Source organism: Sturnus vulgaris, chromosome 5 (genome assembly GCF_052056855.1).
Source record: "Sturnus vulgaris isolate bStuVul1 chromosome 5, bStuVul1.hap1, whole genome shotgun sequence".
NCBI lineage: Eukaryota > Metazoa > Chordata > Aves > Passeriformes > Sturnidae > Sturnus > Sturnus vulgaris.
Genome location: NC_142247.1, coordinates 31,628,108 through 31,645,153, shown reverse-complemented (window position 1 = coordinate 31,645,153; position 17,046 = coordinate 31,628,108). Strand labels below are relative to the sequence as shown.

The window sequence follows — 17,046 nt, the reverse complement described above, 5'->3', positions numbered from 1 at the left end:
CTAGTTCAGGTAACAGTGAAATCTCCTGCTTTTACCAAAAGTTCTGATCTCCATCAATGGCATCTGTAGCCAGAAGCAGAGGCAATATGCAGGCTTTGTCCACAGGAATAGCCATGAGCCATGTACATTATCTGGAGAGAAATATTAGTAATATGGTAATTTCTGCCACCCAATAGAACAGCTGTCAATGCTCTGGATCTGTCATAAGCAGAAAGCTGCAGGAATGAAGTACCCCAGAGTTACAGGCTTTTTTTCCTAAAGATGAAGGATCATGCTAAAATGTCTAAAAAGAAGAGCAGGTCAGTCTGACCTGTACAGAAGAGGACTATAATGGAATCAAGGTATGAGAGGAGGAATTTAAAGAAATTGACCGATTCAAGGACAAAAAAAAAGGCAAATGCAAACCAAGAATACAGATAGAGCTGAATGCCTGCTGTTTTATGGGACCAGGGCTGTGAGCAGACACCAACAAGGTTTCCAGGGAACAGGCATGGAAGATGACCTCAGTGCTGAAAGCAATGCAATAGGCCTTGCATGGCTCTGTGAAACTCAGATTAAACGAATTCTACCTCTCTGGCAGGTGATGAGAAAGGAGACAGTAAAATCAGTGAAAAGAGGTAAACTCAATGCTGACTGATTGCTTGCATTTAGCCTTTTCTTTTTGTGTATCAGCCCAGTATAGTCCATTCCCTTTGCTTAATCCCTTCCAAGAATTGGCTCTTCCTCTCCAGACCCACAAATCCTACTGTAGCTCACTGTACTTGTTCCCTACCAGATGGACATGACCTCTCATCTAACCTTAACTCTCTCAGCATGAATACAGAGGATGCAGCACGAGGAGCAGGAGGAGAAGGTGTGCTCCCACTATGACAGATGCTGTGGCTCCGGGGAATATTCAGGCTGCTGTATTGACTTTACAAATGAATGCACACACCTTTGTGGTTTCATTAATGACTGAACTAAAAGATGAAGAGGCATGAAAATGAATGCATCCTACAAAAAAGCAAAGACAAATGGCAAGCAATTTAAATAAAGTCTCAACACTGAAACAACGCACATAACAATTTTTTTGAAGTTTTGATTCTCTAAGGAAGCAAGTCCTTGTATCCAAAGGAGTCACCAGCATTGCTTATAAATAAGACTAAGGAAATTATATGGATGAGACAATTGGCAAGCAAGCAAGCCAGCAAGATTCATTACACCTAAAGTCACTGTGACATCGTGGTCACTTTCTTCACTTTTCTGTTTAAGGGCAGCTTGGTGGCTGGTAACACAAGTTTTGTAATGTGCACAGAGAAGAGTAACGCTGTCTGTGCAAAACAAGCAACAAGACAAACAAGTGCTATAAGAGTAGCACTGCCTGTGTGCTGCTTTTCTTCGACAGGTGGAGAGCAGAGGTTTTATACCGGATCCCATTTAGTTAATGCCAGAAAATCTCGAAATCTGGGGAAAAATATAAGAAACTGGGACAGGAGTGAAAATAAATTTATGAGCTGCAAAACTATGACAGGTAAAATTGATAATTGTTCACACAGCTCTGAGTGCTGAATTTAATTCATTACACAACTTGGTTGTAAGCTCGTGCTCATGTTATTATTATTCATTCCTCTTATACTCATTGCACTTGAGACAACACAAAACCAAGTACTAAAGCCCAATGAAACAAAAGAAAACTACTAAATCTAAATCTAAATCTAAATCTAAATCTAAATCTAGCAGCTTGGACTGCTGTTCAGTCAGGAGAAAATAAGCAGACAAGGATGCATGGTGAAAATAAAGTGAGGAAAGCAAGGCCAGATTGGGTGGCTCCATGGGCAGTAAGTCCTTAGTACATAACTAATCTTGCATTAAGCAGAGGGAAGTATACACACATCCTAAAATGTTCAGCACTGCCAAGAGCATTTTATACAATATGTAACTCACACCAAGAGGACACCTGAGGGAACATAACATATATCCTTTTGCAGTTGCTTTCCCAGGAATGTAGGCAAAAGAATGCAAGATGCTCTAAGCCAAAGGAATAAGCAATATTCTCACAACAGTCTGAGACTGACTGAAGCTGCACTTCAGATCTTAAAAGCCACAGGGACTGTTTAATTTTCTGATTCCCTCGCTACGACCTCTTATATTCCAGAGTACAAAGAAACAATTCTGTCAAGTATTAAGGATTTGAAGGGATTGTGACTCTCTTATATTTGCTATTGGCATTCTGACATTTTCTGTACCTGACCTGTTTAATCTAGGTGTATACTCTAAAGAAATTCCTGTATTTTCTAGAAAAGCGAAAGGCTAAGCTGTCTGAAAGCACCCAATAAATGCCAGGATTTTGTGCTGGCTGGTTCCTTTTATGAGCTCTGAAGAATGGGAATGATTGAAATTAATTTTTCTGAGCATTTCTTTGCTGATGAGAACTGCAGTAGAAGGGACTGTATGTTATTGTTGTTACTGTTACAATTCCTATTATTATTACTATTATGTTTGTTCTGTGGGAGGAAAGAAACTTGGATAGGTCTCAACAGGGGAAGTCAGAATGATCAGTGCTTCAGTGGCTTTATGTGCAAGTAAACTGCTAGATGCTAATTTTTGCAAATTCACCTGCAAATTCATTCTCTCTCATACACACAGGCCCTGACACAATATAATACCTATGAACCATCCAGCACTAAAAACATTAAACTACAGGGGAGCTCAAATGCTTTCTCTTTCTAGGGTGCAGAATATTAAACATACCATCCCCACGCATTTACTACCTATCATTACCAAATGCTTGCTATCATCAAATACCAGACTAATTTAAGCTCTCAATTTTCAAAGCAATCTGAATCCTTGTTTCTTTGGGCTGCACATAGCCTCTCCCAACAATGCTCATGGATTCTTCTGATATGCTCCCTTTCTGCCTCCATCTGACCTATAGGCTAGGAGCTCCCAGGAGGTTTCTGTTATGTCCATGGATGTTTTTGTACAGTCTGTAACACGAGCAAGAAAGTTGAAGACCATAAAAACACAGGAACTGTGATTTTGTTGTGCTGTGCACTGTCAAACGGGGTATGAATCCACCACTGGGACCCCTAGAAACATCAATAATAGGCAGAAGTAAAGGAGCAGGTAATATCAGGTTCAGCTCCGGCAAGATCCTGGTCATAAATTTGCAGAGGCACTTGTCCACCTTGGTGATTCCTCCCACGGTTACGGTCTGGAGGGCAAGGAGTGATTTTGGTTTTGCCCGTAGCACACGTGTACATGCATGAGAACATCTGCACAGGCTTTGTGCTCAGCCTAGGGGCTGGTGAGTTTTTACCCTGATGTGTTACAGTTGCTGCACTTGCAGACATTGATCTGTGTGTACAGGCTGTACCCCTCACTTTGGATCAAACTACACTTTCATACAGCATAACAGGCATAGGCCTCTATTATCTTCAAATTCCTCTAGGTCCTACTGGACTGCAAATAATTACTGTCATCATTCTGTACTTGTTAGAAGACAAAAGCATCAGCAGGACCAGAAGGCGGATCTGTAGGGGCTGGGAATGGCCTGTCTGTGATGGGTCAGGTCTAACCTCAGGCATGGCTGGGAACCACAGTCTGCAGACAGCATGTGACTGCGAGCAGCCTCTGCCAAAGAGTCACGGGGATATCTGCTGGCACCTAAATAAAAAGACAGCTCTTGCATCAGTGGAGATTATGGGATTTAAGGTAACAGTGAAATGAGGTTTATTGAACTTCTCAACAGGTCAGAGTAAAGAAGGGCTAACCTAGAGGGAAAAAGGATTCTTTTCTGACCCGGCTGTTTCCTGAGCTTTTTTTTAACCTCTGTCTTGAAGCCTTTGCAATAATGAATGAGCCCTTTAGAAGATGCTGGGGGCAATTTGCATTTCCCTTGGCCGCCACCTTTGACAATCGTTAAGAATGGGTGCGAGGGTTGCGTGATGCCTTCACAGGCAGTAGTCCCGTGTGCTGCTCAGTCGTGCTTATCTCTGTCCCAGCTGGCCCCGCATCCCCATCTGTGCAGTGCATCCACTCAGTTCCTCGGGGAATCTGATAGCCTTGAGGGAGATATGCCCATTGATGTGCGTGTGTGACTAATCTCGTGGAAGTGCAGGCTCTGTAACTGCCTAATAACAGGATTTCACGCTTTCCCACTGACCCACCGCGGTAGCAACAAGCAGCCAACAAGCAGCCCGGGCTGCGAGCGCAGCCAGCTCAGTCTATTACAGACACAGACAAGAGAGGGGAAGCTGTGCCGGAACCGCGCAGCACCAGCGCACACCAAGAGGAGGCTGCGCCAAGCCAGGGGGTTCGGTGGGCACCCCTCCACAGGTGGCGGTCGGGCTCAGAGCCCCGCTCGTGTGCCACCCGTGTGCCACCCGTGTGCCACCCGTGTGTCGCACGGCTCCGCGGGGACACGCCGCTGCCGGGGAGCCGCGCCGGCCATCGATGCGCTCGGCAATCCGGCGCCCCGCCCCGCCCCGCGGGTGCCGCGTTGGAGGCGCTCGGCGCTCGGCTGGCCGGCTCTGGCGCGGGTCCCTTGTCTCCCTGTCCAAGATGGCGGCCGCAGGCGGCGGCGCGGCGGGAAGCGGCGGGGCCGAGTGAGGCGGCCGCGGCCCGTCCCCATCCAGCGGCAGCGGCTCGGCGCCGGCGGGCTTTATCGCCGCTGGGCGGCCCCGCAGTCGGGGCTCGCCCGGACCTGCTGCAGGGGCGGAGCCGCGGGCTGGCGTGAGGCTGGAGCCCGCTCGGGTGAGGGGACGCGCAGGCGGGAGCGGGGCGGACGAGCCCGCTTTGAACGGAGGCGGCGGCGGGGCCCGGGCTCCGGGGGGTGTCGGGGCGCATGCGCAGGACGGGCCGGCCGCCGGTCCGTGGCCGCGGAGGGGCCGATGCCGGGGTTCGCGCCCTTGGCTGCCCGCGGAATTCCCGACGGTCCCGACTGCCATCACGACCCCGGCTGGGAGCACTGGCGGGACATGGGGCGAGGGAGTCACCTCCGCGGCCAGTCGGAGCGGGACTGAGGAGCGGGGAATCCGTGCGGGGTCCCGGGGCTGCAGAAGAGCAATGCTGGGCCTTGAACCCGCAGGCATGTGCGCTCAGGAATGGGACACGTGAAGGGAGAGCTTCCCCGCTGAGCCTGTGCCATCGCTGCTGAAACCCGGGAATTTGAAGCAGGGGAACCTAATTGAGGTTTACAAGATGACAGTAGTTAAGAGTATCTTTTGTATTTCCCGGATTGGAGGTCTGGGCTGTGAGCGCCTTTGGGCAGTATCTACCATCTTTGTACCTGCCAAGCAGATAACATTTAAAAAGAGACTAAAAGGTATGCATGCAGGTACAAAGAAGATTCTCCGAGTCATCCATTCATGAATTACTACGTTCAGCTTTGTTTTGCTGAGCATTATTTGGATTAGGCCCTTACCTATTGAGTACAATACCTTGGTGTTGTGTGTCTTCCCACTCAAGTCTCTGACAAACAGCACAAAATGTTGACAACGTCTGGTTTAAGATCACGAGCCACAAGTGGCAAGATGCTCTTTTTTATTGCCAAGTGCAGTGCTCTTGTGTGTAGGTAGAATCTTCGTGTTTGCTACCAGCAAAATAAAATGGTCAGAATACCGACTTGATATTCTGCAGTGGGTGTTTTCCCAAAACCTGAAGAAATGACATGTATTCCTATGCATTTAAACAGAAACATCTGTATACACACAAGCCTCATTTAGTTGTGACTTTGTTGCATCAGTGAAGTAACCACTCTAGGATGAATAAGTTGTACATTGTCAGCATCAGCCAGTTGTTTATAAAATCGAGTTGCATGGGGGATGTACAAGCACAAGTTCCCTGCTCCCAAAGTATTCCCACGAAGCTTCAGTGTGGTGAGACTATGATGCCCGCTGGGATGAGCAGACTGCATGGTCTTTGTGGCTGGGTGTTTACACATGTGCATGTGTAACAGGCAAAGGCAGCTGAGAGCGATTGGATTAATCCCATAGGAGCAGAACGTGGATCTTTTCTTGCTGAGCTGGTCACTGGCTGAGGAACAAAAGCTGTTTGCTCTGAGAGAACCAGAGTGTGGCCATTCCATTGCAGCACTGTCCTGCTGTGTGCCCTTAGCTGGCACAGTGAGAGGAGGCCTGAAACCTGGGGGGCAGAGGTTGGGTTGCTGCAGGCCTAGCTAAAAGGAGTGCTGTGCTCTCTTCCATCCCCTCTCCCAAGCTGGCATTCACGATGGCTGCAGTGGTGGCATTGGAAAACACATCAGAAGGATACACACCTCTAATACAAAAAGTGTGATCCTCCACTAAAAATCAAACAAACTAATAATTCTTTTGTAATTTAATTCCTTCTGCCTAGTCCCTTATTTTCCTTCACTTCATCTGAGATTCAAGGGTTTGAAATCTCTTTAAACACCCCACTCTTTGCTATAGTGGCTCCTGACAAAAAATTACATTGACACAGTTTGGGTGCAGTTTTGTGTGTCATGAAAATCAAACCCAGTTGTCTTCTCATCCTCTTTTTATTTTTGTAAATAAATTAGTTCAGTGATTCAGATACTGTATTAGAAAGAGGTGGTATTTTCTATCTTTAGAATAATACAACACCCATTTTTATTAAGCCAGATCTGTCAAGCCTGAAGAATAACTACTCATTGCTTTTCCCTTTCCCACTGTCTTCCAAAGAGTCCTTATTTAGTTCAGAAAAAGTTTCCTCATTTACATAGTGATTCTTCTTTATGGGAGGGTTATTTTCATTCTCTGTTTCTCAGACCTTTTCCTATAGATGGGAACGGGGGAAGGAGCCCAGACGTGGCAACTCATTCACAGGCTCCTGCAGGACCACCATGGCTTATGATGGCACCAAGAAGAAAGAAGGTATGACTGCTTCATAATCTCAGAGGGGTTTGCACAAAAAAAAAAATTTGAAAAGGGTGCCCTTTGCAGCCCTTGCAAGGCCGTGCAGTTAGAGTGGGAAAGAAGTTAGGGTGCTGTGGAACCCTTAAATTTGACCTGGCCAAATTACTGGCAGATCCCAAGCCTTTGACTTCTAGATGGGATTACTGGGATTAGAATTTGAGAGCAATGGGTGTTATTTCCTAATGCAGACACCCTAATTGAGAGCTCTGCCACTGCAGCCTTTCTTCTCCCTGGCAAGTCAGTGGGACAGGAGATGCAGATAAGGATGCATTTAGTCATGGTAACATTTGTAGGTCCACTCATCTTTAGGAAGGAACATACAGGCATTAGAGATTAAATCTGGAATGATTGTGTTAGAGCACTGAGCCCCATGCCTCTGGTCAGGCAGTACAGACTATTTGTTACCTTTCAGGCCTCTGCGCTTGTTGGGTTTTGTGCATCACTCTGTGCCAATGTCCTCTATTAGCTTACTTTATGAGTGGTCCACTTGTCTGTCATTCCTTAATGTGGTATTTAATTTTTTCCTTCTTTCCCATTTCACATGAATCACAGAGTTCCTAGAGAGTCACCGAAGTGTTGATGACGGGCTGGCACCTGGCAGGATACAGAGAGAGAAAAAGCGCTCGTACAAGGATCTTCTGCAAGAGGAAAACGAGATCACAACTCAGGTAGAAACCCTCAGAGAAAAGGTTCAAGGTGTAAAGATATGCATAAAGGTAGTGATGGGATGAGATGGAATGGGTTTCTTGTCCTGTTTTTTTAATTTATAAATGCATGTAAAAGACAGCAAGAGCAGCTAATCATGTCCTTTATCGTTCAGTAATTTTCCTGGGGAAAAGGAAGGGAATCAATCCCTGATTCAAATCTTTCTGGCCTCAGAAAATGAGGTAGTAGGAGTGTTATCCTAGTGTTGATGTAGAACCTTGCAAGTAAGAAAATGCTATGAATAACTCCTTACACCCATTAAAAAAATAGCATTTGCAGTTGTATAAATAGCCACCAAAGGATGGATAGAATATTACCTGATGTACTGTTGTCTTCCTGATTCTGCAGACAGCCTCAAACGATAGCTCTTGTGAAGAATGAACTTGCCCTTTTTACCTCTTTGGGGCTGTAACTCTTGAAATCTTATGGTGGCAACTTAAATTTCTTCAAAGCTTTTCTCTCTGAGCTACAATTTCTGCTGTTAGCTCTGCTGTTGGCTATCTAGTGATTTGGGATGTTTTTCATCTTGAAAGCAAGTTCTTGTTTAAAATTAAAATCTTCTACCATGCAGCTGGAATTGTTTAGAGGAGTTTCAGATTCATAAATTGATCAAAACACAGATAATAATTAGGTGACATGGCACATTAAGGACATATTTTTGTCTCATCATTCTAGTTGTCACCTCTTTGTACCTCCTGTTACTACTTTTCAGCATAGTAAGCATGAAATGCTCTCCTTTATTTTCAAAGCTTGACAGTCTATGCATCTGAAGTTATTTCTTAGCTTTATTAAAGGGTAGATGTCTTTTATCAACTTATCAGCTGATCTCCAAGTGATGGCTTTCACTGCCCACACCTCAACACTTTGCAAATGGGCTTTTTCTTTTATGTTGCTCCTCTCACTTGGGGGTCTCCCTACAGAGATCTGTCTTTCAGTTTCCTTGGAGCCCTGTTGTGCTGCTGTGCCTACAAAGTTCGATGTCAATTAGGTCACCATTGTGCTGAAACCAATCCTGACTAATGATATTTTTTGTATTCTCACACCAGTCTGTAACGTGTTTTGTCTTACTTTAAACCTACACTGTGTGCTCTTGAGGACAGAATAGGTTTTCTTTTAGCACCTAGAATAATGATTCTGGTTCATACCTACAGTTCCTTGATGTTACAGTAGTACAAATAACTTTTGATACTTCCTACAAATTCTTATCTATATTAATAGTCCGTGTGAATCTTACATTATTTCCCTCCTTTTTGTCAGCAACATTTTTTTTCTTATTCCAGGACAGTGAGTTTTTTCCAGGGACAGAAGCTCACAAAAAGAAGAGAAAGCACACCTCTGATGAGTTCTGCTACAGAGGTAAGGTAGTAATCATCAGGGCAAGGGGCTTACATATCATGACTTTAAGGAAAGGATGCTCTTAAACCAGTGTCATCAAGCTCTGTGGTTAGCATGTTATAGGAGGAGAGTACATCAGCCTGTCTTAGAACAAGTAATCAGAAACCTGACAGTGATCAGCACCAGAGAACAGAAGATTAGGGAATTATATTTTCAGTCTATCTTAACAAGTTGTCATTGTAGGGGGTAGAGATCTTCCATCCTCTTTTCATTGACGAGTTGTAGTTTTCTAACTCATGCCTTCACATTTGACATTTGCTTTTCTTGTTTTCCTATTGCATTACAAACTAATTATACTTACAAGTAGTATAACTTTCTCCGAATTTATAAAAAATAGGATGTCTGAGGTTGAAAAATAAATGCTTTTCTGTTCAGTTTTCTCACAATTAATAAGTTGGCCAGAAAATGACAATTCAGCTCATAGAAGCTTAACACTTTTAGGATTTATTATTGGCCCAACAGAAGGAGAAAGCCAAGCTGAAATTTCATCTTTCAGCAAAATCTGTCTACAGAATGAAAAAGCTCGTATTTTCAATTCAATATTTTCAATGGTCTTACCTTGGCTAAAAATGTCACAAGAACCTTGCACTTGAGATGTATTTTCAGTTAGATGTATTTTCATCAAAACATTTTATTTCACAACTCACAAATGGAGTTTCACAAAACTTCAAGAACTTTCCTACTGTCTCTCCTTTCCTTAAATTATTTTATCACTTCAGGTGTCACAGCCTCTGAATTGTATCAGTAAGGCTGTGCTGGGCTGCCGTGGTTCTGTTTAAGCCAGGATTGACATTTGTAATTGTAATCGTAAGGCTCACAGGATTCTCAGTTCCCTTCTTTGCCATCTTTAAGGGAATCATCTCAATGTACATTTCTGTTGATCTTTTTCAGGTGTCTCGCCTTTGGATCTACCATCAAAGAAGAAGAAAAAAGCAGCTTCTAGCCCATCCTCAGCTGATACAACCATGGATTTACTCAAGGCTATCAACTCACCTTTGGCCACAAGCTCAAAGTCTTCAAAAAGGACCTCTGAAAAATCATCTCATTCTTCCTCTGGCCATTCTGAAAGCAGAAAAGAGCATCCCAAGAAGAAGCTGAGTGGGAGCAGTGGGGAGCACTCAGTGGATGACAGCAGCTCTCACAAATCTAAAAAAATGAAACCTCTTTACGTGAACACGGAGACACTTACTCTTCGTGAACCTGACGGCTTGAAGATGAAGCTCATCCTTTCACCAAAAGAGAAAAGTAGTGCAGCAGATGATGATTCTTTATCCTACTCTTCAGCACCAGCAGCTGCAAAGAAATCTTCAAAGAAATCAGCCCGAGATGAACAAGGCTCATTCCTGCTGGGGCACGATCTGCAGAGCTTCCTGAAGTCATCCCGGAAAAAGCACAAAGCTCCTCCGGACTCACATCCGCCTTCTGAGAGTTTTGGTGCTGACACCTCCCTTCATTCAGAGGGCCATGGAAGTGAGTACGAGGTTTCAGGTGTGGAGGCGCCGCCAGAATCTGGTTCTTCTTCTGGTGGAGAGTTGGAGGCTGGAGAGCTGGTGATAGATGACTCCTACCGGGAAATCAAGAAGAAGAAGAAGTCAAAAAAAAGTAAGAAAAAAAAGGACAAGGAGAAACACAGAGAGAAGAAGCACTCCAAATCTAAAAAGAGTTCTGGGCACTCTCCTGTGGCGGTAGCAGAAGTAAGAGTGTCACCACCACCTCCCAGTACCCCGTATGTTGTCTCTCCACCCCCTCCTGCTGTTTTTCACTCAGATGGTCAAGGTGAGAAGAGGAGGAAAAAGGAAGACAAGGACAAAGACAAGGCTGAGAAATGGGAAAAGGAAAAGGAAAGAGAAAAGGAAAGAGAAAAGGAAAAGGAAAGAGAAAAAGAAAAGGAAAGAGAAAAAGAAAAGGAAAGAGAGAAGGAGAAGGAAAGAGAAAAAGAAAAGGAAAGAGAGAAAGAAAAGGAAAGAGAGAAGGAAAAGGAAAGAGAGAAAGAAAAGGAAAGAGAGAAGGAAAAAGAAAGAGAAAAAGAAAAGGAAAGAGAAAGAGACAAAGTAAGGAAAAATTGGAGGGAAAATAGAAATTGGGTGGTGGGTAATGGTGAATTAGGCACTCCATTGTGAAGGCATGTTAAATTGAAACAAAGGATAACTGATACCAATTATCAATGGTTCAACTGAAGTGTGTTTGGAAAAATGTGTCAGCCACTGTGATTTCTATTTGTAGCAAAAGGAATATATGTTCTTCTGGCTTTGTGGCACAGACAGTACTTAGCTAATAGAGGTTCTCTGGGAAGGTTATACTTAATTCTGCTTGGTGCAGGTCATGTACCAAGCACATCTGTGTCTTTTTCTAACGTGACTGGCTCTAGCTATTCTCAGGCAGACTTTTGGACTAGTGATCAAAGTTCCTGTAAAAAGGAATCAAGCTGTTACCTGAAAATTGAAAGTATTTACCCATTTACTCTTGTATTCAAATGAAATTCTAATTCTAATACATTGCCATGTTCCCAGTTTTGTCCTGTACTTACATATTCAGTCTTCCATGGTTACAGCATAAAGATACGAGTAGCAGAAATGATAGCTAGCCTATGAACAAGTTTACAAATGAGATAATTGTAGCTGTGTAAGTAAATGGGGGAAAGCAGCTTGTGCATGTTCAGATAGAGAAGTAATGCTTGTGTGAGGAAATGGAAAGACAGAGCCCAAATCTGTTCAGCCATTATCCTTTTCTGTTTGGGAATTTTTCCCTGATCATAGCTCAGCAATTGCAATACTTTTGCTGTCGATGTACCACACAGTCTCTTTTCCTGCCAAATGGAAGTACTTTGTAAGGATGCAAGGAATAGAACAAAACATTATCATGAGGACTAAATTGTTTTGACAGATCTACAATAGCTACTGTGAATAGTGTAACAGATACGGGGTTTTATTATAGGTTTTGAAACTGAGATGTATTAACAAAGTTGTATGTTAGTCGTGAATTTAGAATAGCAGCTTGTTGAGTTTTGCAAGATAAGCATTATACTAAGATTATTCTGGCTGATTCCTGTGCATGCATAAAGACTAAATTCAGCCAGAAGATGTAAAGGACTGCTTTTTAAGGTTCCTGATCTAAGTACCATATCTTTCTTTAAGTCTTTAATAAGTGCCAAATTCTTATTAAATTGGAAAACATCTCATCATAATTACAAATCTTTGTTTCCTTTCTTCCTCTGACTAGCCAAAGAAGAAAAACATGTCTGCTTATCAAGTGTTCTGTAAGGAATATCGTACAACTATTGTGTCTGAGCACCCTGGAATAGGTAAGGGAATAATCTAGCCTTCTCTTCTCTTGATTTTACAACAGTCATATTAATTAGCAGAACATATTGTCTCTGTTTCAGACCAACTTCTTAATTCTGACATAATGCAAAGAATCTGGCAATGTTATTTAGAATAAGAGGTGGCAAAGGGGACAGGAGTGAATTTCATTATTGTATTATAATTTTATTTTAACCAAGTTGTGAATTTATATAAAGAACTTGCTAGCTTTTTCTTTATTTAAAGAATTACCTTCATTGTGTCGCTGTCCTGTAAATACACTGTAACTTCATCTTCCTGCTATCAGCTTTTTTTCATTTTAAAGAGTAACAGGAATGCAAGTTTTCAGGACAGTGTGGAGAGTTCTGGTTGTAGAATGGCTTGCTTCCTAAATGTGTATGATGGGCCAGTAAATTTCATATGTTTTCTCCAGGATTTTATGATCAAATTTGTTTTAAACATTTTTCTTCTTTCTTTTTGCCAGATTTTGGGGAGTTAAGTAAAAAACTGGCAGAAGTGTGGAAGCAGCTACCTGAGAAGGATAAACTGGTGAGTGTGTGAGATGTTTTTGTAAAATTATTTCTGTGAACTAGGTGCTTAGATCAGAATGTGCTGGCAGCATTGACACAATGCCATGAAATATGTTACCTATATCCTTAAAGCGTAAAGGTGGAAAGTATGGAAATCTTGCCCTTGCAAACATAAAAGCATTCATTTTCTTCTCATGGGATTGCTTCACCTCCTAGCTATGTAACATTCTGCCTCCAGGTCCTGGCATCAGGTAACAATTACCTAATGTTATGAATCTTTCTTTCTTTCTTTCTTCCCATGGTAACTGCAGGTCTGGAAACAGAAAGCTCAGTATCTCCAACACAAACAGAATAAAGCAGAGGCCACCACTGTGAAGAGAAAGGCATCATCTTCAGATGGTGCACCAAAAATGAAAGGTAATTGTTGCACTTTATTTGTCTCATCTCTTTTCTTGGACAGGGAAGGTAGTGTCACCTGTGGAATAAAAAAAAGGTCCTTACCTGCTTCACCTCCCTACCTGCTTTCTCACAAAACATGACATTTAAATCCCTAGTCAAATCAACTTTTCTGGGAGAGCCAGAATGATGTCAGCATTTTTCATAAAGATTTCCTTATCTGACTCGTAGAATGGTATTGGTTTTGGCAGTTTAGGGATTGATATGTAAAATAAGAAGAGGCAGAAGGGAGGTTCTAGAGGGATTAGTTTGCTGCTATAGAGGGAAGATGGGTTGTTCTTGGTTTATCATCTCTGATACCAAATCTCCCTAATTGTATTCAGCTGAAGTAGGTATTCTGTACGTGTATAAAAAAAAGTTTAAACTCCAAAGACTACGGGACTGGGGCAACAGAACTGTTTAAGCATCTCATGCCTATGAGATTTGAACTTTAGTAGATAAATAGGCTTGTGAGTAAAAGAGGGAAAGCAAATAATATGGAATTTTAATTTGTGTGTTTTCCAGCTTCTCCAACAGGAGTGATTTCTCCTCACAAAAAATCCCCCACCAGCACTGTGGTGGTGCCTTCCTCACCAGCCAAAGTCCCTGAGACAGATCCCATTGATGTAGCTGCACATTTACAGTTGCTGGGTGAATCTCTGAGCCTCATTGGACACAGACTGCAGGAAACAGAGGTGAGCTTGTAACCAGCAATGTCGCAGTGATGTCCTGTAATCTACACAATACGTTCAGGGAGATGATTATTTTCTTAGAAGTTTAACCAGTGGTTTTCTGCTAGGAAGAGAAACTAGAGGTGGCATACCGTGTTTCTTTGATGCATCACTCTTTATTTTCAGTGAAATAAAAGGCCTCAGTAAACAGTAGGCAACAAAGAAAGACAGGTGCTTTGCAGCTCTAGGTCCTTGAAAGCAATTTGTAGTTCAGCAAACTCTTCAGTCGTTTCTTACTGTATGTTCAGCTTGGATTTGGTACTTCCTTGCTATTTTATCTGGTCTCTGGTCAGTTTGTTACTGTTCTACTTTTTAGAAAACTGTCAGCCTTTCCCAAGAAGTTTTTTTGCATGTCCTCTAGTTTTCTGGCAGTATCATCATTGCCATTGCTTTGGATAGGGCTACAATTGTTTTAACTTACCTGGTAACACAATGTCACATTTTAATGCTTTCCTGCTGTTAAATAACAGTGACTCTGTGAATGCACATTCACCCCTATTTTTCACTCTGAGAACTCATGCCAGCCTCTAAGGAGAAAACATATTTGTCTCAAATAACATCACTGTGTTTTATGAGTAGCATGATAATCTCACTCCACTATGCTTGCTTATTTTATCAACAGTGAAATAAGTGTTCTTGCATTTTGGTTTTGATATGACTGATTGAGATCACGAGAGGAATAACCAGAACCCAGAAAAACATACAGGCAAATTTCCTTTCTTGAAAGTATATCAATGACTAAAGCATTTGATACAGGCTTATCATTTCTTTAACTTCAAAAATAAAACTACTGTTGTCATTAGGACTCATGCAGTTAACAAAACAGATGGCACAAAATGGCACAGAAAATATATTACAAAAATTTGTAGAATCAGTGTTTTATACGACTGACAGCTTTCTGATGTTTTTTTGTTGATTCCTGTCTTTATCTTGCACCAGTTCGTTGCTTACTGAGCTCTGAAATTTTTGAGCCAGCAGTCTCTCTGTGAAGCACCAGGCACAGTTTTGTTACTATGTAAACAATGAAAGTGGAGTGGAGGAGGAGCTGAGGATACAGTATCTGTATGAGAATGGATACAGTTGAGAAAGAAGCTTAATTTCCACTTCTTATCCCTGTGCAATTTTTTTCTTTCCTCACTACCAGGGGATGGTGGCTGTTTCAGGAAGTTTGTCAGTACTCCTAGATTCAATCATCTGTGCTTTGGGCCCGTTGGCATGTCTGACCACACAACTGCCTGAGTTGAATGGCTGCCCAAAGCATGTTTTGGTGAGTTCTTTGTGGCTTTTTTCTTCCTAGCACTGTTAATTTCAGTAGAGTCCAAACAGAGCTTTTTTGATTAATCAGTGTAACATTATTATAATTCCAGTGCAATAAGAAAACTTGTCTTAGTCATGGGCTTTTATAGAGGAATATTTATTGAAATTCTTACAGATATTACCGTTGTACAATATTGTGCAACTTTTTTTCTCCCACTGGCAACTGACCTAGTATTTGTAGCATTGATTGCAGTGTGCAAAGGTCCCGTTTTAGTCATGATGGAGTCAATCAATCTGAATCAAATAAAAGTATACCAGTTATGAAAGTTCTAATTTTCTATAAAAATAAAACCCACCTTCTAGCTTCTCTGTACCACACAAACTGTTTTTCCCTTCAGTAGCATAAAAAACAATTTGTGATCTCAGGATTCCTAATGTGATGGTGTAGGACCTTTTATAACTGGTTGAAAACTTCTCTGAGGAAAGAAAAATAGTCTGTTTTAAGGAGCTGCATAACTACAGTTTCTTTTCTGCTTTAAGCTACTCTTAGTATTGAGCCCTGATTTAGCAACAGCTCATGGCATATATGTAGTCTGATGTGGACATAGATTAAGATGGCAGCTGCCATCAGGAGTCGTACTTCCTACAGGAGACATGAATAAAGCAGCAAAGGAGAAGAGCAAAAATTTAAAAGTACAGTCTGCAGAAGTTAAGAGACTAAAGCCAAATCTGGCAGAGGGGGCAACAAAAATGGGATATGAATTGACTTGTCATAATAGGGCAGCCTAAATGTTTAATTGTTAAGAGAATAGACTATCAACAACAGGAACAAAGTTGACAGTTTAGTCTGTGGACACCCACAAACTGGCTCTGTGCACAAAAGCTGAGTCAGTGGGGTGTTCCCATCTTAAGCCATGGAAAAACTCGGATGCTTCTTTTCCTTTCTGCTTGCCAAGTTTATTCAGAGCAGTGACATCACATGATCAGTGGTGTGTTTTTTAGAAACTCGATCAACTTATTGTTATAAGGAGCAATGGAGCTTTAGGTGAATTATGGCAGCTACCCTTCACTTCTGGAAACCAGTGTTCAGAAGCTGATGATAAATCTGATTTTCACAGTCAGATACATAACGACAGTGGTGTTCTGAGACGCGGATAAACCCCAGCGGTTGTGTTGCAATTTATATTTGGGACAGTAGGTGGCATTGCTAAATTCTAGAATCACAATAGGTGCAGATCCAGCTCCTCCATCTCTCAGTTAAAGGTGCTGTTCCTAAGGCCTCCTTCAGCTATCCAGCTACGGGCTTGAGCTTACTGAAACACTGCGTCTGAAAAACATACAGCTGGGTCTTTTTTTCTGATGTGCATGAGAAGGATTCCTACTCTCAGAATTCCGTTTGTTACATTTTTCAAGAAAAACTGAAGGGCACTTCTTTTTGCCATCTGACACCCTATTAGAGTGATCAATAGGCAGATTTGGTTGCCTCATCGTATGATAACTTGTAGCACAAGTGACTGTGCTTAGTACCCTCACCTGTGCCATTTTTTCAGGATCTCGAGTTATTACCTGACACTAAAAACCACCAAATTTCTTTTCCCAGTCAAACACACTAGACAACATTGCCTACATCATGCCTGGACTTTGATGGGAAAGGATCCTGGGATGTACTCAACCTCTGTGCAACTGACTTGTGTACATGCACTACACCGGCGCTCCTGAAGGGCTCCATGTGGAGGCTTTTTAAGTTTTATATGTGTATAGTATATACATAGGATTGTAACTATTTGACTTCTATTTT

At 42.3% G+C, this 17,046-nt stretch overlaps 1 protein-coding gene across 2 annotated transcripts; it reads left to right on the top strand.

Moving 5' to 3' along the window:
• Window positions 1–4,611: 4,611 nt before the first annotated feature.
• HMGXB4 (HMG-box containing 4) lies at window positions 4,612–17,041 on the top strand. 2 transcript variants are annotated; one of them, XM_088165367.1, is made up of 11 exons: window positions 4,612–4,734; window positions 6,749–6,854; window positions 7,449–7,564; window positions 8,882–8,957; window positions 9,888–11,047; window positions 12,216–12,297; window positions 12,780–12,844; window positions 13,137–13,242; window positions 13,786–13,955; window positions 15,136–15,258; window positions 16,849–17,041. In XM_088165367.1, exons 2-11 carry the CDS (start codon window positions 6,824–6,826, stop codon window positions 16,891–16,893), a joined length of 1,974 nt encoding a protein of 657 aa, XP_088021493.1. In that variant the 5' UTR covers window positions 4,612–4,734; window positions 6,749–6,823; the 3' UTR covers window positions 16,894–17,041. The 2 variants fall into 2 exon arrangements, with proteins under 2 accessions (XP_088021493.1, XP_014744775.1); XM_014889289.2 differs by lacking the exon at window positions 4,612–4,734 and having other exon boundaries at window positions 6,598–6,854.
• The last annotated feature ends 5 nt before the right edge of the window (window positions 17,042–17,046 follow it).

Excerpts from the sequence above, each read along its gene's own strand:
- HMGXB4 (XM_014889289.2), top strand. The coding sequence starts at position 6,716 with ATGGGAGGGTTATTTTCATTCTCTGTTTCTCAGACCTTTTCCTATAGA. Across the intron at positions 6,855-7,448 it reads TGGCACCAAGAAGAAAGAAG|AGTTCCTAGAGAGTCACCGA; the intron begins GTATGACTGCTT and ends CATGAATCACAG. Across the intron at positions 15,259-16,848 it reads GCTGCCCAAAGCATGTTTTG|TCAAACACACTAGACAACAT; the intron begins GTGAGTTCTTTG and ends TTCTTTTCCCAG.